The sequence below is a fragment of the Hemitrygon akajei genome, chromosome 2 (genome assembly GCF_048418815.1).
Source record: "Hemitrygon akajei chromosome 2, sHemAka1.3, whole genome shotgun sequence".
NCBI classification, from domain to species: Eukaryota; Metazoa; Chordata; class Chondrichthyes; order Myliobatiformes; family Dasyatidae; genus Hemitrygon; species Hemitrygon akajei.
In genome coordinates this window covers 165,108,960-165,124,313 of record NC_133125.1, presented here as the reverse complement: position 1 = coordinate 165,124,313, position 15,354 = coordinate 165,108,960, and the positions used below count along the sequence as shown (strand labels likewise).

General features: G+C 44.1%; 1 protein-coding gene across 1 annotated transcript; it reads right to left on the bottom strand.

Moving 5' to 3' along the window:
• Positions 1-3,929: 3,929 nt before the first annotated feature.
• Positions 3,930-14,770, bottom strand: LOC140721300 (zinc-binding protein A33-like). The gene is made up of 6 exons (XM_073036169.1): positions 14,360-14,770; positions 14,185-14,280; positions 7,582-7,815; positions 6,941-6,963; positions 6,735-6,853; positions 3,930-4,126 (listed from the first exon to the last, which is right to left on the bottom strand). The coding sequence occupies exons 1-6, from the start codon at positions 14,768-14,770 to the stop codon at positions 3,993-3,995; spliced, it is 1,017 nt and encodes a 338-aa protein (XP_072892270.1). The 3' UTR covers positions 3,930-3,992.
• Between the last annotated feature and the right edge of the window lie 584 nt (positions 14,771-15,354).

The following is a 15,354-nucleotide window of genomic DNA, read 5'->3' as shown; positions in this document are numbered from 1 at the left end:
CCATGAGAAGGCCTTGGCAGACAGAATTAAGGAAAGCCCCAAGGCATTCTACTGGTATGTGAAGAGCAAGAGGATAAGATGTGAGAGAATAGGACCTATCAAGTGTGACAGTGGAAATGTGTGAATGGAACCGGAGAAGATAGCAGAGGTACTTGATGAATACTTTACTTCAGTATTCACTACGGAAAAGAATCTTGGTGATTGTAGGGATGACTTACAGCAGACTGAAAAGCTTGAGCATATAGATGTTAAGAAAGAGGATGTACTGGAGCTTTTAGGAAAGCATCAAGTTGGATAATTCACTGGGACCAGACGAGATGTACCCCAGGCTAATGTGGAACATGAGGGAGGAGTTTACTGAGCCTCTGGCAATGATCTTTGCATCATCAATGGGGACGGGAGAGGTTCCCGAGGATTGGAGGGTTGCAGATGTTGTTCCCTTATTCAAGAAAGGGAGTAGAGATAGCCCAAGAAATTATACACCAGTGGAACTGGCACAGAAGAGGAGTTGAGGTCTGGGACAGGGAAATGATGACAGGGAAGGTTTAGGAGGATGCGGGCTAAAAGCAGGTAAATAGGCCGAGGGGTGATCTGTCAGAAATATATGAGGTTATGAGGGATATAAATTGAGCAGATGGTTGAAATCTTTTTCCCACAGGAGGGGGATCAAATACAAGAGGTCACGTGTCTGAGGTGGGAGGAAGGAGTTTAAAGGTGAGTTCATTTGAACAGTGAGTGGTTGATGTTGGAATTTGCTGCCAGAGGAGATGATGGAATCAGATACAATCACTGTGTTTCAGAGACACTCAGACAGACACTTCAATAGACAAGGCACAGAAGAAGACTGACCAGTCATTGGCTAGCCAATGGGATGAGTGAATAGGTTAGCGCAGAGTTGATGGGTAGAAGGGCCTGCTGTAAGGCGATGACTCTGTGACTTTAAATAAACTGAATGACTGAGACCCCACAGCCTCCGGTGCAGAGAATTCCAAAGCTACTCCATCCTCTGATAGTGACCCCTGACCCTCGACTCCTCAGACAGGGAAAACATCATTCCTGCATCCTGTCTGTTGAACCCGGGAAGAATTTTGCGTTTCCCTGAGATCTCCTCTCATTCGTCTGAACAGAGAACATAGAACAGTACGACACAGGAACAGGCCCTTCATTCAATGTGACCGTGACTGATCGATACCGGCATCAATTCCTCTTCTGTACCAGATCCCCAAAACCTCAATCTCTCAATCTTTCAAAAGTCTCTCTGGCTCCACCTTGAATATATCCAATTATCAGACTCACACAATCTGCTGGAGGAACTCAGTGGGTCGAGCAGTATCTGTGGGAGAAAAGGGACTGTTGATGTTTCAGATCGAACCCCTACATCAGGAATGGGAGTGGAGAGGGGAGATGGCCGGTACACAGAGGAGAAGGGGAGTGATGAGACAGGGGTCTGAGGTGACTGTGGACTGAGGAGGGATGACAGGCAGGTTGTTCCAGGTAGGGGAGGGGTGGGGTTTGGGCTGGAGTTGGGAGACAGACCAGAGGATAAAATGAGAGGGAGATGAAGCAAGCAGAGAGTGTGAAGGAATCTTGTCAGTGAAGGAGGTGATAATGGGAACCATTAGGAAAGAGATGAATGGCAGAATGAACCAGAACCGGATGGGCCATGGTGAGAAGTGTGTGGATGAACTGTTAATGCAAATGGAAGCAGAAGATCTGCCGGGTCTTTACCATTCCCTCCGACCTTCAACTCTCTGAGACAGAGCGCTCTGTCCTCAGTAAGGGCCTCAGCTTTGTCCCCCTTCGCCCACACCTCAGTGAGTTCCGCGTACGCCATGACGCTGAACTCTTTTTCCGCCGTCTCCGTCTCCGAGCTTACTTCTTTGACAAGGACTCTGCTACCCCCACCGATGACCCCTTCTCCCGTCATCAACCCTCCTCCTCTTCATGGACACCCCGCTCTGGTCTTCTGCCTGCTCTGGATCTCTTTATTGCTAATTGCCGACGGGACATCAACCGTCTCGACTTCACCACACCCTGTTCCAATTCCAACCTCACTCCTTCCGAACGCTCAGCTCTCCGCTCCATGAAGAGGAGGAGGGTTGAAGACGGGAGAAGGGGTCACCGGTGGGGGTAGGAGAGTCCTTGTCAAAGAAGTAAGTTCAGAGACGGAGCCGGCGGAAGAAGAGTTCAGCGTCATGGCGTATGCAGAACTCAGAGGTGTGGGCGAAGGGGGACAAAGGTGAGGCCCTTAATGAGGACAGAGCGCTCTGCCTCAGAGAGTTGAAGGTCGGAGGGAATGGTAAAGACCCGGCACGGATGAGAGGAATGTACAAACCCCATTTCCAGAAAAGTTGGGATATTTTCAAAAATGCAATAAAAACAAAAATCTGTGATGTGTTAATTCGCGTGAACCTTTATTTAACTGACAGAAGCACAAAGAAAAGATTTTCAATAGTTTTACTGACCAACTTAATTGTATTTTGTAAATATACACAAATTTAGAATTTGATGGCTGCAACACACTCAACAAAAGTTGGGACAGAGGCATGTTTGCCATTGTGTTACATCACCTTCCCTTTTAATAACACCTTTTAATTGTTTTGGAACTGAGGATACTAATTGTAGTAGATTTGCAATTGGAAATTTTGTTCATTCTTGCTTGATATAAGACTTCAGCTGCTCAACAGTCCGTGATCTCCATTGTCTGATTCTCCTCTTCATGATGCGCCATACATTTTCAATAGGAGATAGATCTGGACTGGCAGCAGGCCAGTCAAGCACACGCACTCTGTGTCTACAAAGCCACGCTGTTGTAGCCCATGAGGAATGTGGTCTGGCATTGTCCTGCTGAAATAAGCATGGACGTCCCGGGAAGAGACGTCACCTTGACAACAACATATGTCTCTCTAAAATCCTAATATACGCCTCAGAGTCAATGGTACCTTCACATACATGCAACTCACCCATGCCGTGGGCACTGATGCACCCCCATACCATCACAGATGCTGGCTTTTGCACCTTTCGCTGATAACAATCAGGATGGTCGTTTTCATCTTTGGCACGGAGAACTTGACGCCCGTTTTTTCCGAAAACTAGCTGAAATGTGGACTCATCTGACCACAGCACACGGTTCCACAGTCTTTCGGTCCATCTGAGATGAGCTCGGGCCCAGAGAACTCGCCGGTGTTTCTGCATAGAGTTGATGTATGGCTTCCTCCTTGCGTAATACAGTTTCAAGTTGCATTTCTGGATGCAGCGACGGACTGTGTTAAGTGACAATGGTTTTCTGAAGTACTCCCGAGCCCAGGTGGCTATAATTGTCACAGTAGCATGACAGTTTCTTAGGCAGTGCCGCCTGAGGGCTCGAAGATCACGCGCATTCAACAGTGGTTTCCGACCTTACCCTTTACGCACTGAGATGTCTCTGAATTCTCTGAATCTTTTCACAATATTATGTACTGTAGATGTTGAAAAACCTAAATTCTCTGCAATCTTGCATTGGGAAATGTTCCTTTTGAACTGACTAACAACTCTCTCACGAATTTTGGCACAAAGGGGTGAGCCACGACCCATCCTTGCTTGCAAACACTGAGCCTTTGATGGACGCTACTTTTATACCCAGTCATGATCCCTCACCTGCTACCAATTAGCCTGCTTAATGTGGAGTCTTCCAAACCGGTGTTACTTGAATATTCTGTGCACTTTTCAATCTTATTTTAACTCTGTCCCAACTTTTGTTGAGTGTGTTGCAGCCATCAAATTCTAAATTTGTGTATATTTACAAAATACAATTAAGTTGGTCAGTAAAGCTATTGAAAATCTTTTCTTTGTACTTCTGTCAGTTAAATAAAGGTTTATGTGAATTAACGTATCGCAGATTTTTATTTTTATTGCATTTTTGAAAATATCCCAACTTTTCTGGAAATGGGGTTTGTAGATTGGATTCACAATTGGCTTGGCCACAGAAGACAGAGGGCTGTGGTGGAGGAGTCTTATTCTGCCTGGAGGTCTGTGACCAGAGATATTTCACAGAGTTCAGTGCTGGTAACTCTGTTGTTGAGTGATATACGTGGCCTGCACACTTGAATTGGCACAAATTCGGTGGAGTTGTGGATAGTGAAGATGTCTGTTGAAGGATACAATAGGACATAAATCAGTTAGAGATCAGGATGGAGAAATGGCTGAAGGTGTTTAACCTGGAGTAGTGAGCGAGGAAACCTTTTGGAAGGTTAAATGTAAAGGAAAGCTATAGAGCAGATGGAAGGACCCTGGGAATATTGATGACAGAGGGATATTAAAGTCCAAGAGCACAGCTCCGTCAAGTAGCAACACAAGTGCAGAGTATGGTCAGGCAGGAGTAGGACAAGCTTATCTTCACCAGTCAGGGCATTGAACGTGGAAATTGGCAAGTCCTGTTGCAGCTACAGAAACTTTGGTCAGGCCTCTCAAGAGACTAGAGAGGCAGGAATCTGATGCAGGGTCTCCACCTGAAACTTTGACCATCTCTTTGCCTCTGCAGACTCTTCCTGACCTGCTGAGTTCCTCCAACTGCTTGTTTTTGGCTTTGGAGTAACAATAATAATAAATACATTATTATTTATTACTATTGATAATGTCTACAACTGGTATCATCCCAAAGTCACCACATAATAACATTAACAAATTAGGCCGACACAGGAATATTTATGTAAATCTTCGGAAGGCCACAATATTAAACACCACTAGAATAGTCTGAAAGTCCCTAGCAATTGAGAAATTAGTGTGCTTGACTGTGTCCGTACCTCAGGCTTTACCAGCTTGAGGTGAGAGAAAAATAGAAGTACAATAATAACAAGAATTAATTTACAGAGCACTTTTCGTACAAATGATGTAACAAAGTGTTTCACAATGGGATAAAGTGGAGACATGAAACATGTCAGTTAAACACCAGGTTAAATAAATAGGAGTACTGAGAAAATGGATACAGCAGAAATGTTTAAGAGGCAATTCAACAGACAGATAACCAGGCAGGGAATGGAGGGATGTAGAACGTGGGCAGGCAGAGAGATGAACAGACAGGGAATGGAGGGATGTAGAACGTGGGCAGGCAGAGAGATGAACAGACAGGGAATGGAGGGATGTAGAACTTGGGCACGCAGAGAGATGAACAGACAGGGAATGGAGGGATGTAGAACGTGGGCAGACAGAGAGATGAACAGACTGGGAATGGAGGGATGTAGAATGTGGGCAGACAGAGAGATGAACAGACAGGGAATGGAGGGATGTAGAACGTGGGCAGACAGAGAGATGAACAGACAGGGAATGGAGGGATGTAGAATGTGGATGGACAGAGAGATGAACAGGCAGGGAATGGAGGGATGTAGAATGTGGGTGGACAGAGAGATGAACAGACAGGGAATGGAGGGATGTAGAACATGGGCAGGCAGGTGGAATTAGTGTAATTTGGTCTCATGGTCAGCACAGACCAGGTTACTGAGGGAACTGAGAAAATACATCGTGGAGGCTCCGGTCACAAAGAGTAAACAAGGGAGGATTGAACTCTGAGAAACACCTGCTCACAGCTCTCTGACCCGAGGAGTTTCAGAGACAGAGGAGTGTACGGAAGAGGGAAACTCAAGGGCAGAAAGTGAACATGTGATCACCCCACAATTGAGGTAAAGGACAGTTTTAAGGGGTTCCATGTGTATATTAAATGAAAGAGTAACTCGGGAAAGAATTGGCTTCTTTATGGAACAATCTGGAGCCACTGTGGAGGGAAGTGGTTTTAAATGAATATTTCTCATCTATACTTCCCAGGGAGAAGTTCACAGAATCCAAGGAATTCAGGAAAATAAGTTTGGGAAATGATGGTTTGGAACATATCTCATTGCAAAATAGGAGGTGCTGGTGAAATCTTGACCGAGGTCAATGCTGGTTAGTGTGTCTGGGCTCAGTCTGATAACGATTCAATGTGGTGGTTTGATAACAACAGTGAGACTCGTGAGTCCAGCAGGGGGCAGACTTGAGTCTGCAGTCACAGACAGGTCAGACAGGGTCAGTGGCTAATGAGGGTCTGGTGTGCATCTTTCTGACAATACTGGACACCACTCCGATCCAAGCTTTAATTTATTTAATTTAGAGATACAGTACGGAACAGGCCTTTCCAGCCCAACGAGCCACACTGAGCAGCAACCCACCTATTTGACACTAATCACAGGACAACTTTCAATGCCCAACTAACTTACTAACTGCTACATCGTCAGACTGTGGGAGGAAACCGGAGCACCCGGAGGAAACACATGTGTTCACGGGGACAACATACAAACCCATATAGACAGCGCTGGAATTGAACTCGAACTCTGACACCCAGAGCTGGAATAACTTTGCACTAACTGCGACGTTACAGTGTCTGCCCTTTATTCCCTATAATACCATTAAATAAACATTAATTCCCCAGATTATGTGGTAGGATTCACACTCGTGTCCTGTCGTGTTTGTACAGTCTGGATGGGACCAGGATGCAGTGTTTAATCTAACAGTCCCATGTACTGGTTGTATTGTGACCCTCTGTCGGTGTGTTCAGGGGTCTGACATCTCCAGCTGACCATGTGACAGTGATGTTTCCTAGCAGGTGGAATTGAAACTGGAATAAAACTACAGATCCCCTTCAGTCCATTGTTACAGACAATCTTTGCTTCTAATTCTAATGAATTGTGTCTCATAAACAAGGACAAATGAATCAGTGTAAGTTTTACCTCGATTAATGTCATCAAGTGTTTCTCTCAACACTCTGTTCAATAAATAGAAATGATCGAATTTTTCAACCGGAAGATCAGCATCTGTCACTGACAATTGCTGGAAGTCATCACTAGTTCTGCAAATATAAAATTCTTGGTTATAAACTTCAGTGTTGAATTATTTTACAAATCCATACAGAGATTCAGTAAAGAGCATATCTTACCTCCTCTTCCGAGAAGTTTCCTCCTGAAATAAATAAAACACAAATCTGAACAGACTGAGAGTTACAGTCCTCATCCTGAATTTCATCCAAATCATTACAAGATGTTGTAAATTCACATCCCTACAGTCACACGCATGTACGGACAACACAGAACAACTTGGTAAATGACAAGGAATATTTCTGAAAATGTAAAGAAACAATGTAGGTTTCCCTTAATTCTCTAATCTAATGGAAAGCACATTTACCTATTGATGATAAATCTGATGTGTGGGTCACATTCTGGAATTGATCCTTTGTTCTCACTGATTGACAGAGAGACCGTCTCACCCACGTGAGACGCATGTGACTGGGACTGGATATTAATGTGAGTTTCAGGGATATTTGATACGGGAATTGAGGAAACAATCACCAGTTCAGTGTCATGTTCAGAGTAACTCATTCACAAGAATATTGCAGATGGTCCTGTGACATGCCAATATTGTGGAATTCCAGTTTTGGGACAACAACAGTCCTGAACTTCTGAAACATCATTCGGTCTTAAATCAGTTTACAACCATTTGTAAATGTCACAGTTACTTCAAATATATTGATCCCAATTTTGTCTATCTTTACAAAAAGCAAAAAGAAATATAATCTCTCACCTTGAGAAATATCACACTCTCTTTTTGATCCATCTGTTCCTGTAACCTTGAGATCTCCTCCTGAATAGAATTTAAATTCTTTTGAATCTCTTGAAGATTTTTCTCCATTGGATTTAGAATCCTCTCCTCTTCTTCCCTGAGATCTCTGAGTATACGCTGCTCTTTCTCAGTGAGAATCTGGTGCAGTTCAGCAAACTGCGATGTGACGTGGGACTGAAGGGTGTGTGACTGTTTCTGTCAAGTGAAAGGTGAAGATTAATTTACTATTTTCCTTTGATGTATTTCCTTCTGACATGGAAGATGTGTGTTCAAATCATCAAATATATATTGGTTCTCAGAAGAATCCCATCAATCCCATTTCCTCATGTTGTCCTGAACCCATTTCTCCCTCAAGTGCCCATTAACTCTGACCTGAGTCACATACCCCATCTCAAGCTCAAAGTTCAATGCAAAATTATTATCAAAGTACAGACGTGTCACCATGTACAACCCTGAGATTCCTTTTCTTGCAGGTAGTCACGTTAAATACAAGAAACACAATTGACTCAATGAAGGACGGTACCCAACGGGGCGGACAATATCAATGTGCAAAGAAAAAGCAACAAATGTCCAAATACAAGAAGAAAGAAAAAAATCCATAATAATAAATAAACAAACAAACAATAATAAATAAATACAGAGAACATGAGATGAAGAGTCTTTGATCTTGAGTCCAGTTCAGTGGGAACAGTTCAGTAATGGGGTGAGTGAAGTTATCCCCACTAGTTCAGGAGCCTGATGGTTCAGTGGTAATAACTGTTCCTGAACTTGGTCGTGCTGGTTCTGAAGTTCCTGTACCTTGTTCCTGATGGCAGCTGTGAGAAGAGAGCGTGGCCCAGGCGGTTTGGATCCATGATGAAGGATGCTGTTTTCCTGCAACAAAGCTTCAAGTTGATATGCTCAATGGTGGGGAGAGATTTACCCATCCCGGGATAGACAGAGTCATGTCCACTAGTTTTTTAGTAGGTTTTACCACAAAAGGACACTGGTATTTACATACCAGGCCAGGATGCAACCTTCAATATAGTTTCTACCACATATCTATAGAAATTTGTCACAGTTCTAGACGTCATGCAGAGTATTCACAAACTTCTAAGAAAGTTGAGGTGCTGCCATGCTTTCTCTGTAATGGCATTTACATGCTGGACCCAGAACAGATCCTCTGTAAAATGATAACACGTAGGAATTTAATGTTGCTGACCCTCTCCTCCTCTGAGATGCCAATGACGACTGGCTTGTGGACCTCCAGTTTCTTCCTGCTGAATTCAATAATCTTCTCCTTGGTCTTGCTGACATTGAGTGAGAGGTTGTTGTAATGACACCACTCAGCAATATTTTCCATGTCCCTCCAATATCCTGATTTGTCAGCACCCTTCATTTGGCCAATGACTGTGGTGTTATCAGCAAACTTAACTATGGCATTGGAGTTGCACTTCGCCTCCCAGTCATAATGTGAGTAGAGCAGGGGGCTAACACATAACGTTGTGGTGTTCCTGAGCTGAGGGAAATGGTGGAGATGTTTTTACCAATCTGAATTGACTGGGGTCTGAAAATTGAGGATCCAGTTTCACAAGGAGGTATTGAGACCCAGGACATGAACTTTATTGATTAGTTTTGAGGGGCCAAGCTGTAGGCAGTGAAGAGCATCCTGATGTACAGTGCTGATAAAAGGTATTCATCCCCCTTGAAAGTTCCCATGGTTTATTGTTTTACAACATTGAATCACAGTGGATTTAACTTGGCTTTTTTTGACACTATGCAACAGAAAAAGACTCCTTCGTGTGAAAGTGAAAACAGATCCGTACAAAGTGATCTAAATTAATTATCAGTATAGAACACAAAATCATTGACTGCATAAGTATTCAGCCCCATCAAGTCAGTATTTAGTAGATGTACCTTTGGCAGCAACTGCAGCCTTGAGTCTGTGTGGATAGGTCTCTGTCAGCCTTGCACATCTGGACACTGCAATTGTTCCCCATTCTTCTTTACAAAAGTATTCAAGCTCTGTCAGATTGCATGAAGATCCTGAGTGAACAGCCCTGTTCAAGTTCAGTCATAAATTCTCAATTGGATTGAGGTCTGGACTCTGACTTGGCCAATCCTGGACACTAACATTGTTGTTTTTAAGGCATTCCTGTGTAGCTTTGGCTTTATGCTTGGGGCCATTCGCTCACTGCAAAGCAAACCTTCTCCCAAGTGGCAGTTCACTTTGCAGACTGCATCAGGATTTTTGCCTAGATTAACTTGCATTGTGCCGCATTTATTTTACCCTCTACCTTCACAAGCCTTCCAGGGCCTGCTGCAGTGAAGCAGCCTCACAGCATGATGCAGCCATCACCATGTTTCACAGTAGCGATGGTGTGTTTTTGATCATGCGCATTATTCGGTTTACACTAAACATTGCGTATAGTCTGATGGCCAAAAAGCTCAATTTTCATTTCATCAGACCATAGAACTTTCTTCCAGCTGACTGCAGAGTCTCCCACATGACTTCTGGCAAACTCAAGGGGAGATTTCATGTGAGTTTTTTTCCCCACAGTGGCTTTTACTTTGCCCCTCTCCCATAAAGCTGTGACTGGTGAAGCACCCGGGCAACAGTTGTTGTATGTGCAATCTCTCCCATCTCAGTCACTGAAGCTTGTAACTTGCCAGACCAGAATGTTACTGATCTGATTCATCCAGCTTCCTGGGTAGGGAAAATTCTGAATTATTTTACGTGGACAACTCCTATAGAACCGTTTTTATAAGTCTGCGATAGCCGTGATTTATTCATTCAGATTGTCTGTTGAGTCTTTGAGCACGGCCCAATCTACCGACTTTAGCAATCATCCCGCAGCTACCTCAGTGTTGTCCTTATCTCCGGAGTCTTGCTCTTTACCCTCTGCCTGGATGCAGGTCGGAGGAGGCCAAGTGATCAGATTTTTCAAAATGCAGTCCTTAGGTGCTAAGTTAAAGGGTGGGACCTCCAGGGCTGTGATCTCAGGATTGCTACCCTATGCCACGTGCTAGTGAGGCCAGAAATAGGAAGATTATACAGTATAACACATGGCTAAGAAGTTGGTGTAGGAGGGAGGGCAGAAGACTTTTAGACTTTGGGCTTTCTTCCAGGGAAGGTAGGACCTGTACAGAAGGGGTCGTTTGCACCTGAACTGGAGAGAGACTAATATATTAGCGGAAAGGTTTTTTAATGCTGCATGATGGGGTTTAAACTAGAGTTGCAGGGGGAGTGTTTTGAGTTGTGTATATTTTGATGCAAGAAGTATCGCAGGAAAGGCAGGTGAGCTCAGGGCATGGATCAACACCAGGAGTTATGACTTTGTCACCATCAGTGAGACGGTTGCAGGAGGAACAGGACTGGCAGTTCGGTATTCCGGAGTTCCGTTGTTTTAGACATGAGAGAGCAGGAGCGATTAAAGGAGGGGTGGTGTTACTAGTCAGCGAATACGTCACGGCAGTGCTCCATCAGGATAGACTGGGGAACGTGACCATTGAGGTTTTAGGGGTTGAACTGAGATATTAGAAAGGTATGACCGTGTCAATAGGGATAATATTAAAGACTACCCAAAAGTCTGAGGAAGGGATTAAGAGGAACAAATTTGTAAAGAGATTTGTTGCAAGAAACACAAGGTTAATGATTTTAACTTTCCACATATTGACTAGAAATGCCATACTGTAAAAGGACTAGATGGGACAGAGTTTGTCAAATGAGTTCAGGTAAGTTTCTTTCATTAGTATGCAGAAGTCCTGACAAGAGAGCGTGTGATTCTGGATCTGCTTTTAGGGAATCAGACAGGGAAGGTGAAACAAGTTTGTGTAGGGGAACACTTTGGATCATTTGACCACAAGGCCAATAGTTCCAAAGTAAATATGCAAAGAGATACGTCTGGTCCACAGGTTCAGATTCAGAATTGGAGAAAGGCCAATTTTGATGGTATCAGAATGATCAGCAAGTGTGGACTGGAGCACTCTGTTTTCCAGCAAAGCTGTACTTGGAAAGTGGGAGGCCTTCAAAAGGGAAATTTTGAGAGTATGCACCTGTCAGAATGAAACACAAAGATGACAAGTGTAGGGAACTTGGGTTTATGAAGGATATTGAGGCCCTGGAGAAGAGAAAAAAGAAGGTGCATAGCAGCTATAAGCAAGTAGGAACAACTGAGGTGCTGATGGATGCAAGAAAAGCAAGAGAACATTTTATAATATAGATCAGGAAGGTAAAAAGCAGGGATGAAATTGCTCTAGCAGACCAAGGTGAAGGAGAACCCCAAGGGATTCTACAGATATGTTAAGAGCATAAGGATTGCCTGGGACAAAATTGATCCTCTGGAAGACCAGAATGGTAATCCATGTGTGGAGTCAAAATGGATGGGAGAGATCTTAGATGCATTCCTTGTGTCTGTATTTCCTCTGGAGATGGATACAGAGCCTATACAAGTGAGGCAAAGCAGCATCAACTTCATGGACCCTGTACAGATTACTGAGGAGTAGTTGTTTGCTACCCTGAGGCAAATCAAGGTGGATAAATCCCGAGGGCCTGACAGGAGGCAAGTGCAGGAATTACCAGGGCCCTAGCAGAGTGCCTATTAAAACATACTTAGCAATTGCAGAGGTACCTAATGATTAGGGGATAGGCAATGTTGTCCCACTATTTATAAATGGCTCTGACAGAAACCAGGAAATTATAGGCTGGTAAGTCTGACGTCAGTTGTGGAAAAGCCACTGGAACTTTTCTAAGACACCAGATACAGGTGTTTGGATTGACATGGACTAATAAAGGACAGTCAGCATGGCTTTGTGCGTGGTAGGTCATGGCCAACCAAACTTCTGGAGTTTTTCTAGGAGCTAACCAGGGAAATGGTTGAAGGTGAGGCAGTGTATGCTGTCAACATGGATTTTACAAAGGCATTTGACAAGGTCACGCATGGGAGGTTAATCAAGAAGATTCAGTCACTCGGCATTCTCGATGAAATTGGATTAAACATTGGCTTTGTGAGAGAAGCCAGAGCGTGGTAGTAGAGTGTTGCTTCTCTGACTGGAGGACTGACCTGTGGTGTGCCACAGGGATTGGTGCTGGGTCTTTGGTTGTTTGTCTTTTATATCAATGATTTGGATGATAATGTGGTTAACTGAATCAGCAAATTTGCAGATGACCCCAAGTCTGGGAGTGTAGTGGACAGTGCGGACAACTATCATGGCTTGCAGAGCGACCTGCGTCAGCTGGAAAATGGGTTGAAAAAATGGCAGATGGAATCTAATTCAGACAAATACAAGGTTTTGCACTTCAGTTGGACCAGCCAGGGTAGGTCCTACATGGTGAATGTAGGTCACTGAGGAGTGTGGTAGAACAAAGGGATCTGGGAATACAACCCCATGATTAATTGTAGTGGTGTCCCAGATAGATAAGGTCCGATGAAAGCTTTTGTCACATTCACCTTCATAAATCAATGATCCGAGTACTGGAGATGGGATGTTATGTTGAAGTTGTGTTAGACATTGTTGTGGACTAATTTGGAGTATTGTGTGTAGTTTCGGTCACCTATCTACAGGAAAGATGTCAACAAGGCTGAAAGAGTACAGAGAAAGTTTACAAGGATGCTGCAGGGTCTGGAGGCCCTGAGTTCTCAGGAAATGTTGAACAGGTTAGGACTGTATTCTTCAGAATGGAGAAGATTCGGAGGGGATTTGATAGAAGTAATTAAATTATGAGAGGTATAGGTAGGGTAAATGCAAGGAGGCTTTTTTCACTGAGGTTGGGTGGGAATACAACCAGAGGTCATGGTTTAAGGGTGAAAGGTGAGAAGTTTAAGGGGATAATGAAGGGAACTTAATCAGTCAGAGGGTTGTGAGAGTGTGGAATGAGCTGCCAGCACAAGGGTTTCATGCGAGCTTGATTCAATGTTTAAGAGAGTTTGGGTAGATACATAGATAGTAGGGATATGTAGAGTTATGGTCCAGGTACAGGTCAATGGGAGTAGACAGCTTAAATAGACTCATCATGGAGTAGATGGGCAAAATGGCCTGTTCCTGTGCTGTACTTCTCAATGACTCTCAGCCTCTATGACTCTGTGTTTCGGCCTGGCTTGAAATGCTCCCCTCCTCCCTCTCTTTTGGCCATGACCATGAACCTTCGTCCACTTAAACATGCCAGAACTGCATGTTTGACATGGAGTGCTTCAGAAGATAGAAAAATTACAAATTAATTAAAACATTTGAAAAGTATGTTACTTAAAAGGAAATTGCAGACTACATTTTGCAGTGAGAGTACACTTAGAAAAAATATATTTATAAGTACTGTCAAGAGTCCGCAGAAAGTTGCTGCCGTTTATCGGTGCCATGTTTGAAGTAGTAAATAGGGTTAATTACAGGAACCAATTAACCATTCAAAGAACATGTCTTTGAAATGTATCTGAAACTGTCGTGATCACAGGGAGAACATGCAAACTCCACACAGACAGCACCAGATGTCAGATTGAGCCCAGGTCACTGGATCTGCGATACTCAGCTATCCTGCACTAAAGGGAACAAATCTACACAACAATATCAGAAATTCAGCTCAGGAATCCTCACCCGAACTCCGGAAATCTTCTCCTTCTGTTGCTGCTCCATTTCCTCGAAGTCCGCTTTGTTTTTTGTGAGAGAGTCGAAGGAAGATTTAACCCGATCCTGGGAATTAAAGAGTGAATAGATTGGACACAATACATGGCACAACAGAAACTGACGAGCGAAAGTGGTTTGTTTTTACCTTGTAGACTTGAACGGCTTCTTTAACCGGCATGAAGTTGTGGGACTTGTGTTCCCGCGCAGTCGCACAGATCAGGCAGATCAGTGTCTTGTCCGTCTCACAAAACAGCTTCAGCTCTTCCTCATGTTCCTCGCAGTAACGTTTACTCTCCTTCTCTTTCGGATTCAGGTTTAGTTTTCGAGCTTTCTCAGACAGATTTGCCAAGGCCCGATTGACCTTGAGGGCGCGGTCTGCAATCTCCTCTCTACATTCCGGGCAGGAGTTTCTCTCCTCCCTTTCCCAACACTGTGTGATACAGGAGCGGCAGAAGTTGTGTCCACACTCCAGAATGACAGGTTCAGTGAAGAAATCCAGGCAGATGGGACAAATTGCCTCCTCGCTTAAACTCTCGACCTGTCCTTTCGAAGCCATGTTCAATCCCGGTACTTCCTGATTCAGAATGCTTTCACTTTCGGGGAGCTGCTGAATCCCTGCGGTACCGGGACTGTCCACTAGAGGCGCCGTGTCTCAGTGATGAACGGTCCTGCTGAAGGGTTTCGGCCCGAAATATCCACAGTACTCTTTCCCATAGATGCTCCCCGGGCTGCTGAGATCCTCCAGCATTCTGTGTGTGTTGAGCGAACGTCATGTTGGTGCAAGTGTTCAAGGTGAAAGAATCGCGGCCATTTTTACATCAGGGTGGGATCAGAAACACAGTAAACAGTTCAGAATATAAAAGAAACAGAGAGAAGATGCTGGTTCGTTGCAAGACAGGACTGAAAGGGACAATTCCTGAAAAGCGAGATAGACCGTCAATGTTTCAGATGAAGGATCTCGACACGAAACGTTGGCTGTTGATTTCCCTCCGGAGATCCCGCCCGACCCGCTGATTCCCTCCTGTTACTTTTTTGCTGGAGGACCAAGGAGAGTCAGACTAGGGTGTAAAACAGTGGTTCAGTGCAAACTCACAGCAACTATTACATAAACCATGAAACTGGGGGTGTTGAGAGAATATT

Bases quoted from the DNA above. Each gene is read 5' to 3' on its own strand.
- LOC140721300 (XM_073036169.1), bottom strand. From the start codon at position 14,770: ATGGCTTCGAAAGGACAGGTCGAGAGTTTAAGCGAGGAGGCAATTTGT. The intron at 14,281-14,359 runs GTAAAAACAAAC...TTTAATTCCCAG, and splicing joins AAGCCGTTCAAGTCTACAAG to GATCGGGTTAAATCTTCCTT. The intron at 4,127-6,734 runs GTAAAACTTACA...ATCCTTCAACAG, and splicing joins ACTTGATGACATTAATCGAG to ACATCTTCACTATCCACAAC.